Genomic DNA, 19,670 nt, shown 5'->3' with positions numbered 1-19,670 from the left:
GGTTGGAGGGGAGTTCGCTCCTGAGAGAACCATCCAGTAGCCCTGCCCTGAGCAGCCCCTACCCCTGCCCCTAGCCCCCCCCACCCTGCCCCCATTCCGTGGCTCATGATGACCCCTGGTCCACGTTTCAGGGGAATGACCAGATCCGGTTTGAGCTCACCTGCTACTCGCTGGCCCCCCACATTAAGGTAAGATGTTGCCCTCTCAGGGGGTGGGTGCTGAGGGCTGAGGCCCCTGGGGGTGGGGAGTGGGGTTCTGGGGGGACAGGCATGGGGTACACCTGAGTCTCCTCCTGGTGGGAGCTCCCTGCTCACGCCAGCTGCAGGGGCCCAGCACTCTCCCTGACCCTTTTCCCCTAGCGAGGGTGCCGCCCAGGTGTGTGGGTCGGTCAGGGCCCTGGACAGGACTGCTGCCCTTGAGCAGCGGCCTTGGCCCTCCGGGGTCTGCCTCCCTGGGTGTCGGTGGAACAGTTATGAGACACGTCTGGCCCATTTCTGGGCTGCTCGCAGCCCCGTCAGAACCACCCAGCTGAGGCCCCGGCTCCTCCTGGCTGCCTAAGCCCGCCCCTGACTTCGCGAACCTTCTCCTGGGATGGGAATTTCCAGGATCTTGGGGAACCGCCACCTCTCCCCGGGGGTGCCACCTGGGCGGGAGAGCGCGTCAGGACCGTCCAGCCTGACCTTGGACCTGGGCCTCTGTCCGTTCATCCTTCCATCCATCCCTCTGTTCATTCATTCACTCACTCACTCACTCTTCACTGAGTGCCAGTCTCCGGGACCACAGTGCACAAGGCTGAGCAGTAGAAATACAATCGCACCACAAATGCGAGCCCCGTGGATAATTTAAATTTTTCTAGTGGCCACATAAAAAAAAAAAAAAAAAAAGATGAAAAGCAACAGATACCTCGTTTTCGTAGGTTGTTTTATTGAACTCTATGTATCTAAAAGGGTGTCGCTGATGTAAAAAATTACTGAGATGTTTTACACTTTTTTTTATACCAGCTTCAAGTGTGTGCTTTACAAATACAGCACATGTCAGCTGGGATCAGCCAGGGCTCAGTGGCCACAGTGGCTGCTGGCTCCATACTGGACACACGGGCGAAGGTCTGTGCTCCTTTGAGGCCGCTTCAGGCTGGAGCTATAGGGGCTTTGCCCCTCCCAAGCCTCTGAGGGGCTCTGAGGGGGTTTCCATTTTTTTTTCCCCTCTTAACTGGACCATCTTCCTCTGTCCCTTTACCCAGCCAGCAGCTGCTTGGGGGAGGTGAAAGTGGCCTAGAGGTGGGCCATAATGGGCTCTAATGATCCATTTTGACCCCAAACACGGGGGTTGAGAGGCCCTCGGACAGTAGCTGTCATTGACTTGCTGCAGGCTGGTGGGTACAGGGGGCCAGGGGATCTGGTTTCCGAGGCTTTGTCTGAGGAGGCCAAGCCCAGGGGCTGGGATCAGGGGTGCAAGCCGATCTCTGGGAACTGGGACGAAACTAGAAGTTACCCCCATTTACCTGGTCCGGGGCTGCCCATTCTAGGGTTTGCGGGAGGGGGGGCTTCTCCTACCCTACCCCACCCCAAACTGGGCTGTGTTGGGTCAAAGGCAGGGTCCTAGTTGGCTTCAGGAGTGAGTGGGGGCTCTTTGTCTTGAGGACCTCCCTCCAACCCCCACACCTCGAGCTGGTGGAATGAGCTGGGGCCCCCACCATCCTCACCTGCAGTGGCTCTGGGATTCAGAAGAAGGGGGGGGTGGTGCAAGAAGTGGGTCGGGCGTGGCTGGTGCCATCTCTGAGCCCCACCATTGTGGATCAGGGCCAGGCTGGGTGGCTGCAGCTGCATGGACCCAGTAGTGAGGGGTCCTGGCCCTCTGACCAGGGGTGCTAGTGATAAATTTGAGGTTTGTGTAGTTCAAACCCTCAGGTCTCAGTTGGGGACCCGCCTGGGGACATGTGGTCATTCTGCCATGGAGCTCGGGCCTCTCCAAAGCCACCCCAGTGTGGTAGGCCCCATCCTTCCCTGCCTAACAGGGTCCCCCTGCCCACCTTCCATGGACTTTGTCCTCTCTGGGGAGCAGCAGGAGCACCGCCCCTGCCCCCCGGTGACCATCGGAGTCTCCAGCCCCTTGACAGAGAGGCCAGCCTGCACCTGCTGGGCCGGGAGGAGGCAGCAGCAGGTCCCCCCATTCTGACTTCCTGCCCCTCATCCAGGTCATCGCTCCCTGGAGGATGCCCGAATTCTACACCCGGTTCCGGGGCCGCAGCGACCTGATGGAGTATGCGAAGGTACGGGGAGCCCGCGCCGCCACCCCCTGCCCCCGCACACCCTTCCCCGGGGGCTGTCTGGGCCAGCAGCGGGAGGCTGAGCCTGACCCCATGCCTGGGAGGGGAGGGGTGGAGCCTCTGTCCCCGCTGCCCCCCCTTCTCCGGGGCACCTGTCCCCTGGGCTCCGGTCCCCCTCTGCCTCCCCTTCTCCTGCCACCCCTGCTGTGTTTGTTACTCAGGGGACAACCAGGGGTGTGACCCAGGCCGTTTTCTGCCCCTCAATCCCCGGGCTGCTGATTGTCCCCTCCCCGCCACGCCTTCCCCCAGGAATAGGTAGGCACTCCTAGGGGGCCGTGGCCGAGGAAAGAAAGGCTTGTGTCAAGCCAGCGCTTTTGAAGTACAAGTTGCAATAAAACACATTAGAAGTTTTGCATCAAGATCCTTAGCCTCTCCCCAGGTACCTTTCTTTTTAGCGACTCGATGGCAGCCCTTGACAAACAGCCTCAATCAATCAGACAGGGAAAGCAACTCGGTGCACACACCAGAAAATTGCTCAGGTTTTTAAATAGCAGTCGCAGGGCCTGGCTGTGCGCTCGGGCTGCAGCCGAGGTGCCTCGTGGCGGGGGGACGCGGCGGGAACACCGCCCTGCCCCGCCGCCAGCATCCCATTAAGACCTGGGGTGCTCGGAGGAGAGGGCTCCTCGACCATCTGTTGTTTTATTATTAAGAGGGGAGTTTACAAGAGCAAGCCCATATGTTGCCAAACAAATTGTCACATAGCAGAGCTATTAAGGGAACAGAGGCTGGCGAGGCTTTTTTTTTTTTTTACGCCCCTCCATCTCCCTGATCACGCAGAAGATAGAGTACGTTTCATCTCTCAGAATAATGATTTGGAACCCCCGCCCCGTCCATATTCTCAGGCCTGCAGTGGAGGTTCGAGAGCGGGCCAGGGCTGACCGAAACGGTGCCCTTACTTGTCCCTGGGCCACCGACCCTCCCTCCGAGGCTGGTGTCAGGGGAACCAGCCCTTTCCACGGGGGAGGTAGTGTTCCTGCACCCAAGGAAATGACCAGAATAACTGAGCAGCAACCAGGCTTTGTCCAAAACCCAGAGCCAGGCAGGATCCGATTCAGCTGAGACAAAAATCAATGGGGCTTTGAAAATCCCTGCTTTCAAGACCCAGATGTCACCAGGGCCAGAAGGTGCTACAGGAGGTTCCGAAAAGGCATGCGATCACCTTGCTTCCCATCTCCCCCCTCGTCCAGGGGAAAAACACTCAGAATCATTCCACCTGTATCATTGTCATCAAAATTAGTTATTTTTTAAAAGCCAGCACGTGAGGTATGGCACTGGGAGGCAGGGCAGTGTGTACATGTGGAAGATGGCTTTATTTCCTGTACTCACAGTGAGACTTTCCCGTGTGTGTGTGTGTGTGTGTGTGTACACGTGTGTGTGTGCGCGTGTGTGTGCTGGGGGAGTCCTCAGGCTGGGGGCAGGGGGATCCCGAAATCTGGCCAGGGCCTTGCTATTTTTGGCTTTCGCGGGTCTCTCTCTGCTGAGGAGGGCTGCCCATCCTGCTTTTCCTCCCTCCCGCCCTTTCTCCTCCCCGGGCCCCACGCTTGGCCCCTTTACCTGGAGAGAGCACAGGGCAAGTGTGTGGATTTGACTCAGAGCAACTTTGGGGGACAAGTGGCTCCCCCCAACCCTGAGCAGCCCCGGGATGAGGTGTTCCCATTTGCCCGTGTGGTTGGCATTGGAGAGCACGTGAATTTTAGTGTGGATGTGGTGGCCTCTCACCTGGTCAGCTGGACAAACAACCCCAGAGGGTTTTAGCCTAATTTATTTTGAAATTTCGAAGTGGTTGACGAAGGAAGAAGCACAGAGGGTCCATCACGAGAAGGAGCTGAGCCGGAACGAAGCCCCGTCCGTACAGATGGGGGGCGGGGGGGACGATGCCGGCGGGCCCGAGGCCTCCGAGGTTCCAGGGCCCACTGAGCCTCTGAAAGGGGACTTGGGGGCAGAGGGTCTGGAAGGGCCGGCATACAGGGGCCCGGCTGGGCCCGTGGGCCGCCTTCTGTGCTGGATAAGCTTGGGGAGGGGAGAGCCGGGTGTAGTGCGTGTTCTGGATGCCAGGCGTCAGTGGGGGGAGCATGGAGCCGCCCAGGGGACCAGCCTCGCGGAGGGAGGTGGGCCTCCAGGTGGCCGCCTGCATCCTTTGAGGCCCAGCGCCTCGGTGGGGATGGGTTTTCTCTTAAACAAAGGATATTGGGCCATTGGGAAGCAAAACACAATCGGAGCTGATGGGAGGGCGGGGGACCGCCCTGGGAACACCTTTCAGGGTTGCAGAGTGTGGGGACTGTGCTCAGCAGGGGAGGGGCGCACCCCCCCCCCCGGAAAGGGCTACCCGTGTATCATAAGCAGGTGCCGCGAGCTGGAAGCCCTCATGATGTCCCTCCTTTCCTTGGGTCAGCGTCGAGCCCCCGTGCGGGCGCAGACGCCTTGGTTGAGATCCACAGGGGGAGTTCGGGCCATTCCAGCTCATAGGGTCACGGTGGAGTCAGCGGGTGGCGCTGGGAGACCCGTGGCACGGTGCCTGGAGCGCCCTAAGTGCTTCAGGAGTCCTCGAAGTGTAGGCTCAGAATCTTCCAGAAGGAACCTCCGAGATCAGCATCCAGTCCGCATCTCACACACGCAGTCTTGTAGTTTCTGTGTGTTCACATCCAGCAACGGGGCCCTCGCCGCCTCTCTGGGCAGCCTGGAGGAGGGGGAAGAGGCCGGGGTGGTGCAGGGTCTTGCCCGCATGGGGGCCAGAGTCGGGGGCCGTCTGTGACCTTGAAAGAAAACCAAGGCCGCTGGGCCTGGCCCGTGCGTCCGCGCGGAGCTGCCGCCTCACGCCTGCTCTGTGTCTCCTTACCTGCAGCAACACGGGATCCCCATCCCAGTCACCCCCAAGAACCCGTGGAGCATGGACGAGAACCTCATGCACATCAGGTGAGACGTGGTCACAGACCTGCCCGACGCCGCAGGCACCTGCCCGCACTGGGCCAGGAGGCAGCGGCGACCCGACACCGGCGGTCCCTGCCCTCATGAGGCAGGGACCTCGAGGGCAGGCCGCGTCATACCCGGCTTGTTGACAGCTCTCCCTGCAGCCCCGCTAAGTGCTGGGAGTGGATGATGGTGACCTGGCTAGGGCATCAGGGAGGGCTTCTTTGAGGAAACGTCATTGGAGGCTAAAACCTGAAGGCTGGGAAGGAAGCCGCGAGGGCCCAGGGAAGAGCGCAAAGCGGAGGGAACAGCGCGGGCGTGGGCGAGGACGAGGACGTTCCGGTTGTGGCGTCCCGGGGCCGTGCCCCAGGAGACTAAGTGTTCCAGGCTCTTCCTTGCAACCCGCAGCTTCCCACGGCCAGCGCACTGGTGGGTTGGGAATATTCCAGGTGGGGCTGGCAGCGGTCGCTTTGGCAGAGAGAAAAGGGCAGACCAGACTGGCGTCGGGGCTCGGGGGTCTCAGGCTTAGTTGTGGCGCTGTGCCCCTCCCCCACTAACCCCCCGTCTCCCCTGTCCCTCTGCAGCTACGAGGCCGGAATCCTGGAGAACCCCAAGGTAATCTGCTTCCTCCTCCGAGTGGCCACCTTTGGTGGTGGCTTGCTCAATGCCCCTGCTGTCTGCTGCCTTTGTCGCCTAATTTGAAATTTCACGGGGGGCGGGCGCGGGGCTGGGGCCAAGCCCTGCCTGTGTTCCCTGACCCTCCCCACCGGGGCCCCCTACCGCCTGCCCAGTCCACCCTGCTGCGTTTTAAGATCCCCGCCCCCAGTGCTTTTTCTAATTGCCGCTGGGATGAATAGGTGAAGGAAATATTTCAGGGGAGCACAGAGAGAGTGTGATCGCGAGACAATAAAGAAGCAATTAGGCAGATGAGACACTTGTGGGAGGGCCCAGCCTGTGCCCACCAGCTCTCAGGCCGCTGCGGGTGGGGGTGGCAGAGATTAGAGCCTCAGGACCCACTCGGCTGGGTTTTAGCCCCACAGGCGGAGGCAGCTTCCTCCCCGGCTGGGCCTCGCCCTGTTTGAAGTTTAGGGTTTCTCTCCCTGCGGGGTTTTCCTTTGCATCTCCCTCTGCCCACCGTGGGAGATGGGGGGAGGCAGGGGGAAATCTATCCCGGGAAGAGAAAACCCTCTTTGTCCCTGAGGGAATGCGTCTCCATGCAGGGGCTCAGCCTCATACCCCGGGGGGCTGGTTTAGGGATGGGGAACGGGCGGCTTGTCTGACTTTAGGGAAGAAGTGTGCTTGGTGGGGGGTACTCGGGCAGCTGGGCCTGGGGGATCCAAGAAGGCCAGCTGGAGGGGAGGCTGGCCGGGTGGCTCTGGCGAGGGTGGGGAGAGCTGGAGCCCCGCTGGGGGTCCAGGGCTGGCTCCTCGCAGGGCCCAGGCCTCTTGGTCGCTGTTTGTGATCATATAACCTGCAGCCGTATCTGGAGCTGACCCAGATTCGTGTTTTCCAGTTTTCTTTCCTTGGCTTCTGGCCGAGGGTGAGGAAACTGAGGCCCAGCAGGAGGGCAGGGCTGGTGCCCAGGTGGCCAGTCACAGGAGCTGTCCCTCTGGCCTCTGTGGTTCCTCCACTGCCCACAGCGCCCCCACCCCATCTCCTTCCCTCCCTCAGCCCAACTGTGTCACTCAAGACAGCCGGCACCCTTGCCCCCTGGTGGCTGGCGGCCCCATGAGGCTGCTGCCTGCTGGCCACAGGTTTTTCCAGTTCATGCTCTGCTGACCCCGAGACACTCAGGCCAGCCACCCCTAATTAGCCAGTCACTCAGCACCAAGGGGGGCAGGGGAGGCTGAGCAGAGCGGAGCAGCTTCAAGGTGGGGGTGCCCTGTGGCCTGCGGGGCCCCATGCATGCTGGGAAAGCGCTCCTCAGCCCTCTCCAAGCAGCCTGTGGGCTCTCGGCTCAGGACTGGGGGAGCAGAGCTGAGGCCAGAGACGTGCCGGGCCCCCTGTCCCCTCAGGCCTCCTGTCCAATGAGAGCAGCAGATGGATAAGTCAGTGCCGGAGAGCACCTTTTTAAGCGCTCTCCCGCCTACCTGACCGAGGTGGGCAGGGTGGTTAGTGCTTGGGTCCCAGAGGCTGGAAACCTGGGTCCGAATCTGACTTTGCTTCTATTGCTCTGCAACCCTGGGCAAGTCGCCCAACCTCTCTGAGCCTCCAATCAATCCCTCAGACACACAGTAGGAAGCCTCAGTACCCCGCTTCGGGCTCACTGAAAGCCACTTGGCCTGTCACCGGCCCAGGACCGGGCCTCAGTCTTAGAGCTGGGGGCCCTGCCCTCCCCCCTCAGGCCAGCTAAGAATCTTTGGGAGAAAGGGATGGGAAAGGCTGGGCTGGGTGTGAGTCCAGGGGCCAACCTCGTTCCCACTGAGGAATGTGGGGCCAGGCCCATGATCACGGGGTCCAGCCACGCCAGCCCTGCTTTCTCACTCTGCCCTCTGCAGGTGGGGCCCGTCCCTCCCAGGGGCTCCCCTAGGCTAAGCCTTGGGTCCTGCCTTGCATCTCCAGATCTCATGTATATTGAGGGAGAGGGGGCTGTCCTCCAATCCAGGAAAGGGGGTAGCAGCTAGGGGCCTGAGAGAAACACCCAGCCCCCTCGGGAGGAGCCAGGAGACAGAGCTCCAGGGAACGGGAGCCTCCTCCCCCCCCCCCCCCCGCTCCAAAAAAAGCCCTGAGACCTGCCGAAGGGAGGGTTTGAAGGCAGATGGCGGAGCCATTTTCTGCCTCCGTGAGGGCTGATTGAAGGGCAATGAGGCAGCTAATTCGAAGAAAGATAGAAATTTACTTGCTTTAACTTCATAGGGCCCACAGTGAAAGAGTTCATTCAGGGCCGGCCGCCATATCTGATGGATGAATAAACCATTCGCAGCATCGATCATGCCTCTACATCATGGTTCAGTTCATGGGCCATTTGCTTCCAATTTCTCCTCCTCGGCCTGTTTCGTGCTTTCTTTTGCACGCACTCCCTCTCTCCCTCTGTCTCTCCCTTTTTCTTCACTCTCTTCCCTCCCTCCCCAACACCCCTCCAGATGACATTGGAAGTGAGCCCTCCCGCTGGGGTGGATAAATAGATGGTATTGATACTCAGCAACAAACTATTTGTCATTTGAACTGGGCTTTTCGGAGGAAGAGTAAAAAAGGCAGGCTCCAGCCACCCCGGAATGCAAAGCAAATGCCACTTTAGTTCTATTTAGTTATTTTCTTTAATCGGCCCTGCCAGGGTGTCGGAAGGCTCCAGCAGCTGCCTCCTAGTGCTGGGCGCTGTCCTGCGGGGTCTCATGCCTCCTCCCCGCTTCCCAGTGCAAACATTCTCAGCCCGTTTGGGGCTCCATTAGGAAGCGTGGCAGGAGGAAGGGACAAGCACCAGATTGCACTGGGAGGGTCAGGCACAGTGCAGGTGGAGGTGGGAGGGAGGCCACCGGGGGCGGAGGGGCTGGGCACTCAGTGCTGGCACCTGGTTTGAGCTCGGCCTGGGCTGGGGGACCAGTGAGAAGCCCCAGGCAGGTGGGGAAGGGGCTGGGTTGTCAGGTCGGTCATCCAGAGGTCCTAAGCCCAGGTTCACTTTACCTTTTGGCTGAAGATGGCCCTGGGGCCTGCGTGTGCCCAGGGGATGTGGTGATTGGGAGGGCGCGGCAGGGCTGGGGGCGTCCACGCCCACAGCTGACGATGCCACATCGTGTGTGGCCACGTCGTGTGCACCGTCTCTCAGCCTTCAGGTTACTAAAATGGCTGGGACGCTGCACAGGGCAATGGAAAGAGCACTGGACAGGGGGTCCAGGGTCCCCAGGGCTAGCTCCCACACCGGCGGGGCCAGGCGCTGTGATTCGGACAAGCCGCTTCTTGGTCCTTGGTTTCTGTCTGGTCCGTGAAGGCATCAGGCTGGGGCTCCTCCCAGCAGGGTCCGTCCTTGAGGTCGGTTCTGGATCCTCGTTCCCTGCCCACAGATGAAGGGGCACGGCTGGCCTCAAGTCACACAGCATTTTGCAGGTGTGGGGGCTTCGGCACTGTCCCCCGTCTGAGCTCAGCAGTAGAGCCAGAAGCATCGGCTGTCCCCGTGTGCCCAGGACTAAGGGGTTTCCCCGGGGTGCGGGAACCAGGGTGGTCAGTACATGGAGGCAGCAGACAAAGTGACCGCAGGTGCAGAATCCAAGGCGCTTCTGACAGCCCATCCTGCAGGGGGCGACCCCGGAGGCCTCTCAGCTCTCCTTCCCACCTGCAGAGCCGGGTGCAGCTTGCACCTGAACTTCCTGGCATTTTCAGGGATGATTTTCGTGTCTAGTAAGATGCGTAAAAACCGTCTCCACCGAAACTGTAAGGTATCATTTCCTCCACTTTACAGATGAGGAAATCGAGGCTCAAGGTGCAGCCGCTTGCCCAAGGCCCCGCGGCCTGAGGTCTTGCCTCCTGGCTTTGGGGTATTTTCGGTATTTTTGACCACTCTGAAATCCAGCACGTGTTTGTTGAGGGCCTCGCGGGTCCCCTGGCCCGAGCAGGGTGGTCCATGGCCGCACAGAACTCAGGGCTGCAGCTACGTAGGGTCCCAACCCTTCGCCTCTATTCATCACCTGCAGATGGGGTAACAGCCCTTGACCTTCTTAGCAAACAGGGCTGCTAAGAATGCAAAAGAAACTGCAGATGGAAAGTGGCCTGTGAATGTTTGAAAGCAGAGATTGAGGGACCGCACTTCTCAGATGCCAGCAGGTAGACAACAGCTGGGCCCGGGGCGTCCATCCACAGGAGGGGACAGGAGCAGTTAGGCCCAAGAGGCCCCGTCCCGGTCCCCACAGCTCCCACATCATGGCAAGGATCCAGGCCGCAGCCTGGGCCCGGGTGGGGGCCGAGGCCTGGAAAGGCAGGCAGGAATTTCCAGGGTTCCAGGCGGCCCGCAGCCCCGCCACCGCTGCGTCCAGACGAGAGGCCCATTTTCCAAAACGCTCAGGAAAAAAAAATATACATAAAGGTTGATGTGTTTTCAAATGGGTTTTTGCTTTGCTCTTCTCTTTTCTCCCTGTGAGTATTAACCTTGGGGACCCCGGGGACGGCTCGGCTCGCTGGAGCACCTGCTGGGGTCACGCGTAGTCATTAGCTTTGTGGTCAGCGCGGAATAAACCCCAATCCTGGGATTCCGCGCGAGCGTGCGCGCCTGCGCCCTGGGAGCCCGCGCGCGCAGCCGCCGCCTCGCGCCCCCGAAGTCGGGTTTTCCTGCCTGACTTGTTCCTCTCCCGCTATTCTACCTCCAGCTGTGGGGGCGTCAAAGAAAAAGATGAGATCAAGTTGAGGGGAAAAATTGTCTGATTTCTTGAGCCCTTTGTTTCCCAGGCCCCCGGCAAGCAGGGCTGGCGCTGGGCTGGGGGCTGGGAGGCCTGGCGGACCGGGCCAGCCAGCAGCGAGCGCCAGAACCCGCCCCCCCCCCTTCCGGTTCTGGAGAGGGGCGCAGCGTGTCCAGGGCCTCGCGTGGCACTGCTTGGCTCTGAGCCGACCCACTTTCTATGTTTTGTCAGAACCAAGCGCCTCCGGGCCTGTACACAAAGACCCAGGACCCGGCCAAAGCCCCCAACGTCCCTGACGTCCTTGAGATAGAGTTCAAGAAAGGTATGTGCCTGCCCATCAGGACTCGGGGGCAGACTCGGGAGTCCCTGGCTCCTTCCCCCTCCTCACCCGGAAGCCTGGGCACCAGCTCCCCGCCCTGCTCTTGCGTTCTGGGAAAGCCAGAGTTCAGGCAGGGGCTTAGAGGGTTGTCCACGGCCCGCTGCCCCGGATGGCATGACCCGGAAGGCCCCAGGCTTGGGAGCAGGCCTCTCGGCGCCGCCCCCCAGTGTGTGGGCAGCATTTTCAGGGCAAGCGCGTTCCAGTCTGATCAGCTACTTACCAGCTGCTTTGGCACTTTGGGGAAGTCACTCAGCGCACCCGGGCCTCAGGCTTCTTGTCTGTAAACTGGGATGAAAGAGCTCTCTCGCGCTTTCAGAACGAGGTCTGTGTGGGAAGTGTCAGTACAGGGCCCTGGCACAGGAAGCGCTCAGTAGACGGTGAGCCTTAGAGAGAGCCGGCCTCAGGGGCCCCTCTGAGCCCTCGGCTAACACCTCAGCTGGTCCTCCACATTGAGGGACTATCAACAAAAAGTGCTTGCTGGCCTGGCCTGGGCGTCCAGCTTCGAGTCTGGCCCCTGCCTGGAGGATGGAGGGAAGGCAAGGCTTGCCCGGGAGCAGGAGGGGCAGGATGAGGCTCAGGGCGAAGGCTTAGGAGAAGACCTTCCCAGGAGGCTGCCGAAATCAGGGAGGCTTCCTGGAAGAGGTGGTGTTGGGCAGGAGCTGGAGGAACCGAGAGGAGGTACGAGGGCATAGAGGCTGTTGGTGCTTTAATAACCCAACTCTTCCTGCCCTTGCCCAGCAGCCTAGCCAAGACTGGGCCTTTTCACCACTCCCCATCTGTTCAAACCCTTGAATTTGAGGCCACAAGGGGACCTTGGTCTGAGGCTCCTGGAGGTGGCTAGAGCACTGGGTCCCTCTTTGGCCCAGTCCGACTGACTCAGGTCTAGTTCACGGGCATGGGGCCTGTTTGAGCATCATCTCTGAGAAGAGGCAGCGGTAAGACACAGGCAGGCAGGAACCCCCAAAGCCGCCCCCCCGCCGGCCCCCCTGGAGCTCATGAGAGCAGCGAGGGTGGGAGGTAGGCAGGAGGCAGCAGGGGTTCCCGGACACAGGCTCTGGCGGCCTTTCTTCCAGGAATAGGGTGGCCCCGAGGCTGAGCCAGAGAAGAAACGTGATCTATTTTAATGATTCGGGGACCGTCTGGAAAAAAAAAAAAAAAAAAAAAAAAACAGATGGGTGGGACCCATCCCAACTACTCCCCATTCACCCTCTAGTTAATTTATTTGAAGTTTTAATCTAATTATTAACTATTTTAAAGGCTAAGAGGCTTTCTCCGGCAGCAGCACCAACAATGTCAGCGCCCTTCTGGGGCAGGCCCCGTCCAAGGCCGTGCAAAGGGGCCGATAATAGGACCGGGGAAGGGAGAGAAAGGGAGAGAGGAGAGGCGGGGGGTAGCAAGAGGGGCTTAAGGTTCATTATTGGACAGACTTACATTTAATAGCAATTTACAACCAAGTTATAAAACCCCTGGAAATGGGGGTTAAGAATGGGGAAGCTGACAGCGCCTTGAGCGAAGCCCCTCGGAGCGGCGCCTGGCTAATAAAGACTCGAAAGCCCGCTATTGAGCCCTGATTGGCACCCGATCGCCGGCTCCATGGTAATGAGCTGGGCAGATGGGTGGGGGATTAGCCGCCAAGTTTGAACAGCCTTTCTTTGTCACTGTTACAGCTCTCTTGTTAGTCCGCTAATACATTTATTGCTCATTTCACACCGCTCGAGAAAGTGCCCCTTGCTATTCAGAGTCAACCCCGAACCCCCCCACGGCCCCCCCTCCCCGCCCCCCCTTGACTCGGCCCTTCCCTCCCAGAGCGGCCGCCTCCCTCCTGCCTTCCTGCCACCCCAGACCCAACTTCTCAGAATTCATGGACGCCTCCGACACCTCGCCTGCTGGAGCGGGCAGCATTTTACCCCCATCAATCAGAGGGCTGCGTGAGGGTCTGGGGTGCAGGGTCGGGGGCGCGGGGGTCCGCCTGACAGACGTGGCAGGGGGCTGTGTGTGTGTGTGTGAGTGTGTGTGCGTGTGAGCTCAGCCGCACCTCAGCCAGGCGGCCCCTGGGTAGCTGGTGGGACAGAAGGTGCTCCGGGCCTAAGACAATGGCGGAGCGTGAAATTCAATTAGTTCAGGGCCTGGTTCCAATTTCACAGCCCCTAAATGCAAAAGGGGCAAAGAGAATGGGAAGGGTGGGGGAGAGCGTTTTTATTGCATTTTCCCTTTCATTCCGGGGGGCTGTCTCTCCCCTTCTCTCCCCCCGGCAGGCCTCAACCTGCACAGGGCTTTTCACGGAGTCATTCGGAGTCCATATCTGTCACATCCATTTAAGGCGTTGCGGGCGGAGGGAGAGGGAGGGGCGGCAGGCACAGGCTGCTCCGCGGAGCTCCGGCCGCAGGCCCACCGCCCTCTTCTCCCACCCTAGGGATCCCCGTGAAGGTGACCAACGTCACAGATGGCACCACCCACCGCACGTCCATGGAGCTGTTCATGTACCTGAATGAAATCGGGTGAGTGCTCCAGCCCCGGGCGCCTCCCAGCAGACGCCCATCTGCAGCAGCCAGGGGTCTGGCCACTCTGGCTGATGGCTAGTCAGGCCTGAGGCCCACGGCCGAGGCCTTCAGGCCTGCTTCCTGCGGGAGGCCTTGGCACAGCCTCACGGCTGTGGCGTCTCCTGGCTTGGCCCTCAGCCTTGGAAGGTGACAATCCCACTTAGCTGGAGCTTCCAAGCTCTGGGCTGCATCCGAGACCACGACAGAAAGAAAGATGAGCAGTGCTTAGAGCTGGTGCCACGGAAGGCCCCAGCACAGAGGTCACAGAAGCTGTGAATTAAACTCACGGTGTGTCTGATCTCGGAAGCTAAGCAGGGTCAAGCCTGGTTAGGACTTGGATGGGAGACCACCTAGGAAGACCAGGTGCTGTAGGCGTAAAAAATAAAAAAAATTAAGGGGTTGTAAGCTGACGAGGTCTTTGCAACCTGTGAGGTCAACCAAGGGTTGCCTCACCTAAAAAATAAATAAACGGACTCACGGTGTGACCTGGGCAAGCCTTTCCCTCTCTGGGCCTCAGTTTCCCCACCCATACAATGGGTGGAGGACCAGGTCTGCTAACTCGGATGTCCTCTCTCGGGCCCTGAGATGGTGCCTCACGTCCTGCTTAGGGCTCCGGGATGGGCACGGCCCATGTGTTCCCGAACTGTGGCGGCCGGTGGGTGGCATCCGACACCAAGCCTGCGGCCGCGCCTGACCCCACATGGCCCGTTCTCCCCCCAGGGGCAAGCACGGCGTGGGCCGCATCGACATCGTGGAGAACCGCTTCATCGGGATGAAGTCCCGAGGTGAGTGTGCCTCGGCTCCCGGCGCCCCCTCGGTCCCCGTGCCATCCAGCCACCCCCAGGCCGCGTCGGTGACTCTGGGCAAGTCCGCCACCCCGCCGCCACCACCGAGGCTCAGTTTCCCCTCTGCGAGGTGGGGATGAGGGGCCCTTTGCCACTGGCTTTTGAGAGAATTGCCGTCCCAGCAGGAGGAGCCGGAGGCTCTGAGGAGAGACGGGGTCGGGGTCCGGAGGCGGGGTGTGCAGGGCTGACTTCGTGGTCATCGAGGCTGCACCGAGGAGGCCTGCTGGTCTGGCAGGCAGTGGGCGCTGTGGGGAGCCCAGGCCCTGTGAGTGAGCAGGGCCTGAGGGCGTTTCCCAGGGTCAGGCGTGGCCCGAGGACGGGGTGCGTCCCCCCCCTCCATGGGAGGACTCTGCCTGCTGTAGGATAGGCTGCCCCCTTGGCAAGGCCGCCTCTGGCTGGGCTAAGGGGAGGAGAGGTCGGTCCCCAAGCAAGGGCCTCCGTCCGCTCTTAGTAACAGAGCTTTGAGTCCCTTTGTCAATAATCACAGTCAGCTCGACCACACCCTCCCCTCGAGGACTCGGTTTCCCCACCCACACAAGAGGATCTCAGTTGCCCGTGGGTCCCTGATCAAGCTAAGATGCTTCCAGAACTCTAAGAGGGAGGGGATAAACTTTCAGCTAGAGCCCCAGACGTAGACACTCGAATTTTTAAATCCTGGAGGGGAGTCGAGGCCCCGGTTTTGCAGGTATTCTAATTGCTTTGCTTAGGGTTAATTCGAAAAGGTAACACGACCAAATAAAACCAGGCCAGGGTATAGTCAGTCCTTCAAGTTATTTTTTACTCAAATTCTAAGACCCAAAGGGAGCCGATGGCCAGATTTCGGCTCTTGGAAGAGGACCCTGGAGCGGGAGGCGGGCTGCGAGGGCTCTGGCCTCGCCCAGTGACCTTGGACTTACCACCTCTGGCCCTGGGTTTCCCCAGGTGTAGTGAGGGTGGGGGCGACCCCTCGGGCTCTGACCTGTTCGGTTCGTCTCGGTGCGGGGAGGAGGCGGGGAGGGCAAGCAGCCTCTTGCCTCTTTCACGTGGGTCTCCAGGCAGCTGTTATGGAAACAGCCTAATTGGAACTCTGGGAAGGCCTCCTCGAGAACAATGTGGCTAATTAGCTGCTCCTCTTTATCTTCTCTTACCTTTGTCTCTTACCTATAGTAACATCTGATTAAATGTCCCTTTGTCGCAGTCTGCCCTTGGGAACCAGCACAATATACATCCACCAAGGCAGACCTGGGAGGGACCTTGGGGAGCCAGGGGCCAGCACCTTCATTTTACAGACAGAGGAACCAGGGCTCAAAGTCACAGGCGCGGCGGAGGCAGGGCTAGGACTGACTCCCAGATCCAGAGAGGATGAGGGCTTCAGCTTGAGCGGGGCCCCTCGGGGTTCTAGCCCAGGTGTGCCAGCAGGGACCGGTGCCCTGGAGATTACTGCACACTCGGCCGTGGCCCCGGGGCATGCTGAAAGGACAAGGGCAGCCTGTGCCCTCTGGGAGCTGTCAGTGTGGCGCAGAGGTACCCACGATGGCACTTGCCCCCTGCTCGTCTCGTGCCCGTGACAGGCATCACTAATTGATCCCGGATGTCTCAGCGCTGCAGGCACTCCCTACTGCAGGTCAGGAATGGCACTTACTGTGGAAATGAATTGCTTCCTCTACTGGAAAGATAAGGACCAGCCTGAGGTCACTGTGAAATGGCATCCTGCTAAGTGGGGAGAGCCAAGTGAACTTGAACCGAAGGAGGCGGTGATAAAGACCTAGACTGGGCCATTCTAGGTAGACATCCTGGAGGAGGTGGCAGGAGATTAGGCTTGGACTGGTAGAGTAGAATGTGGAAGAGAGAGGTGGAGCGGGAGCTTTCAGTGGGGCGTGGTAGAAAAGGTAGGAGGTGCCCCAGGTGTCCGGTTGGGTGGTGGGTTGGGTCTCCTGGGGGCCGAGCCCCTGGAGATCTGGGAGAGGCACACCGAGGGGCCGGCGTAGAGGGTGCAGGCTTCGGTGCCCGACGCGTCCCCATCCTGTCTCCGTCACCACTGGGAAAGCAACCTGGCCTCCCTGAGCCTCGAATTCTTCATCTGTGAAATGGGCCGCGTCCAGGTCGAATGCAGAGAGCTCTCGACCTACAGTAGTGGCCGCTGTGCCTGAAGGCGATTTGCTACCTCCCCCCCCCCCCGCCCCGCCAGACTAGGGGCGAGGGTGGGGGTGGGGAGCCGGTCACCACCCTCCAAGGTCCCAGCCACCCGAGGAGGAGATTCCTGGAGCACAGCCTTCACCCCGCCCAGGTGCTGTGTCTGTATCAGCATGTACTCCAAAAATTATACCGCTTTGGGGGAAAACAATCAGGATTCCGACACCACGGACCTGCTGTGGTGTGCGGACTTGCTGTGTGACCACAGGCGAGTTGCCGTCCCTCTCTGCAACTCCAGCTGGAAAATGTCGTTTGTATTGATTTTACCAAGCTCGTAATTGAAATTCGTTAAGGGCTTGGTTTATTTTGGGGGCGGGGGTTAGGGAATTGGGCAGTGCTTAGTGCCCTGGGTCTGGGGGGTGGGGCCGGCTCAGTGGGGCCAGAGGCCGTGGGGTCAGAGGGACAAGGGGCTGCGGAAGCTGCAGATGGAGTAGCTTTTGCTGTATTTGTGGCTGTTCACGTCGTCATTATCACATTATCTTTTTAACTCCGGAGGGGGGCTAATTAAGTGAAGTAAATGAAATCAGTGGGGAGGAGAAGGGGGGGAAGGCAGGCAGGAGGAGCCAGGGAAGGAGCCGGAGCCAGCCCACTTCCTTCGCTCCCCTTGCTCCTCCGCTCCCAGCCCTGCCCTCGGCCTCGCCTCTGCGCCTCTGCCCGCCCCACCTCTTCCTCCAGGTTGCCCGCTTTCTCTTCGTCCCTTGACCCTTGCTCTTCCCTCTCCTGCCTCCGCCATCCCCATCTCTCTCCCACCCTCCCCTCCTCTCTCACTTCCTCCTCTCTCCTCTACCTTCTGGCTAAGAAAGAGCAAGGTCCTCCTGCTCACTTACCCACTTGCCCACCCACCCATCAGAGGCTCCGCACAGGGAGAACCTTCCGGATGGAAAGCGGAGGGGCACCTGTGAGCACCGCCATTCTCGCTCCTGGAGGCCTGGAGGAGGCGGCCTCAGAGGCCCACCCTGCTTCCCCAGGTGGGGCCTGTGGGGCGCCAGGAGCCTAGAGGACGGGTAGAGCCCCACCATCACTTGCCTTCCCCGTCACCGTGGCAACAGCCTCTCTCCTTGGCCCTGGTACCTAACAGGGGTGTCCTTGGGCTCCAGCCAGCCTCCCCTCCCCCGACCTTTCCAGATCTCTCCCTCAGGATACTGCTTTCCCAAAGGACCAGAGCCTCTGGTCCACGTGCCCTCACCCCCCCCTCCCCCTGACCCCGCCGGCTGAGTCGGCGGATCCCACTCGATTCCCGCCAGATTGCTCAGTCCGGGCTAACCTGGCCGCCTCGGGAGCAGATGAGGAGAATTTAAGCAGCAGCAGCTGTTCCGGGCCCCACCTCCTCCCCTCGGGCCCACTGTCCCCCAGCTCCTCGCCCCTCTTGCCCACCCCACCCCTCGGCAGTGATTACGGTGTGATTGAAGCCGCTCCGCAGAGAGCGGCTGACACCTCTGTCTCTTTCCTGTAAACACGGGGAGATGAAAATAGACACTTGGAGCCGCTGTGCATGTCACTCCAGAGACGACCGTTGTCTCCTCCACGGCGACGCCGAGGCTCAGCTGTCATTTCCTCCTTCCTTCTGCGCGGCGGTTTGTATGCCTACTGTCAAAAGCCCCAAATCCATAGTCTTTTAGCATCAGGTTTCTGTCACTGGCTTTTTTTTTTTAAGTCAATTTTTTCTTTTCCCAGAAGAAATACACAGATCATCTTCCCCCTACCCCTGTGGAGAAGAGAGAGATCTTCTAAATGCTCGCACGCGCTCTCTCATACACACGCGCGCGCGCGCGCACACACACGCGACAGCAGCAACCTGAAAACAAGCTTTTTGATCAGTCACAATTAACTTTAACACCTTCTGAGAGAAGGAGCGGGAGCGTTAATCGTGCCGGTGTGCGTCATGGCTGCAGCTTTTCTTCTTGGCCCATGGCTCTTCCTGCAGCTGCCCCGGAGGGTTCACAGCCCCGAGGCCGGCTCTGAGGGCTCAGGAGGGGCTGGCTCTGCCCACCAGGCACTCTGCTCTTGTCCCAGGGGACAGCTATGCCGGGCCAGGAGCAGGGCGGGGCGCCGTTGGGCAAGTCACAGCCCTTCCTCGTGGAGAAATATGGGTGTCTTCCTCGAACCCTGCGCACCGCCGGTATCGTTCTGTTTCTGGACAATGTGGGGGGTGCGGGGGGGGGGGTTGGCCGCGGTGTTCTGGAGCCAGAATCATCAGTATGCAGACCACACCTCGGGCCGTGTGTCCAGAAACTTGCCTTGGGGCAGGCAGAAGTTGGAAAGAAAGGCCACAGACAGTGGCCATCTTCTCATCCTCCCCGGGTTGCCTGGGGCTCAGAGGTGGCCGAGGCCAGCCCAGGTCAGGCGGGGTAGCTGGGCACTCTGTGTAAAGGTGCACGTTGTGTGGGACTTCGACCCCCAGCCCCGGTCCTGCAAATACAGTGGACCAAGCCCCGCAGCTGGCTCAGCCGAAGACAGGAGAGCGCGGAGCCCGCCGGGGTCCCCACTATCGGTTTGCCCGGGGTGACGCCGCTGCTGCCGTCTGTGCCAGTGTGAGGACAGGCTTTGAAAGTGTCCAGGCTTTTCCAAAAGGTGGCAAAACTAACAAGCAGAAGGCCCATTTCCAATGCAATAAATATGGAATTCCCAGTCCGTGCCAGGATAAGAAGACCAGTAAGCCTTAGTCATTATCTTGCTTTAGTTGGCTCCTGAGTAATTACTTTACTCTTGGTGACGGTTTCCAAGATAATGGAAGACTTACCCCTCTAACTAACATTGTGGTTATTTCCACCGTTTTCGAGGCCGATATTTCCAAACGTCCCGCACAGGTCTGTGTCTGTGAACAGCCTGCCGACCAGTCGGGCCTTTTCTCGGCGGCCCGGGGCCACTGGGAGCCGCTGGTGCGCGGTGCCGTGCCGTCCCCAAAGAGGGGCCCGACTCCGGTGCTCAGTTCCTGTTTGTTTCCGTCGGTCTTCCGTGCCCCCCCCCCGCCCTGGTGCCGTCAGCACCGGCTTTTCCCAGCCCCTTCCGCGCTGTGTCTCTGAGCCACTCCGCGGAAATAGAGCCTGTGGAACTGTTTCCACATGTTAAAATGAGGCAGCGGGGAGGCCCGAGGGGCCCTCCAGGGAGTCACGGCCAAGGCCTCTCGCGTATGCTTGGGTTCCTGGGTGTTTTCCTGCTGGGGAGGCCACGGTCACG

General features: G+C 60.1%; 1 protein-coding gene across 1 annotated transcript in view; it reads left to right on the top strand.

The window, feature by feature from the left end:
- Positions 1–19,670, top strand: part of ASS1 (argininosuccinate synthase 1) — a 46,316-nt gene that overhangs the window by 15,407 nt on the left and 11,239 nt on the right. Inside the window, exons 6-12 of the mRNA XM_016133834.2 lie at positions 132–188; positions 2,195–2,269; positions 5,169–5,239; positions 5,818–5,848; positions 10,789–10,879; positions 13,350–13,434; positions 14,197–14,261. Coding sequence (XP_015989320.1) covers positions 132–188; positions 2,195–2,269; positions 5,169–5,239; positions 5,818–5,848; positions 10,789–10,879; positions 13,350–13,434; positions 14,197–14,261 — 475 coding nt within the window. The remainder of the gene's footprint in view (positions 1–131; positions 189–2,194; positions 2,270–5,168; positions 5,240–5,817; positions 5,849–10,788; positions 10,880–13,349; positions 13,435–14,196; positions 14,262–19,670) is intronic.

This window comes from Rousettus aegyptiacus, unplaced genomic scaffold, assembly GCF_014176215.1.
Source record: "Rousettus aegyptiacus isolate mRouAeg1 unplaced genomic scaffold, mRouAeg1.p scaffold_m13_p_3, whole genome shotgun sequence".
Taxonomy (NCBI): Eukaryota; Metazoa; Chordata; class Mammalia; order Chiroptera; family Pteropodidae; genus Rousettus; species Rousettus aegyptiacus.
Note: the sequence above shows the minus strand (reverse complement) of the source record. Positions and strands in the feature narration are given on the sequence as shown.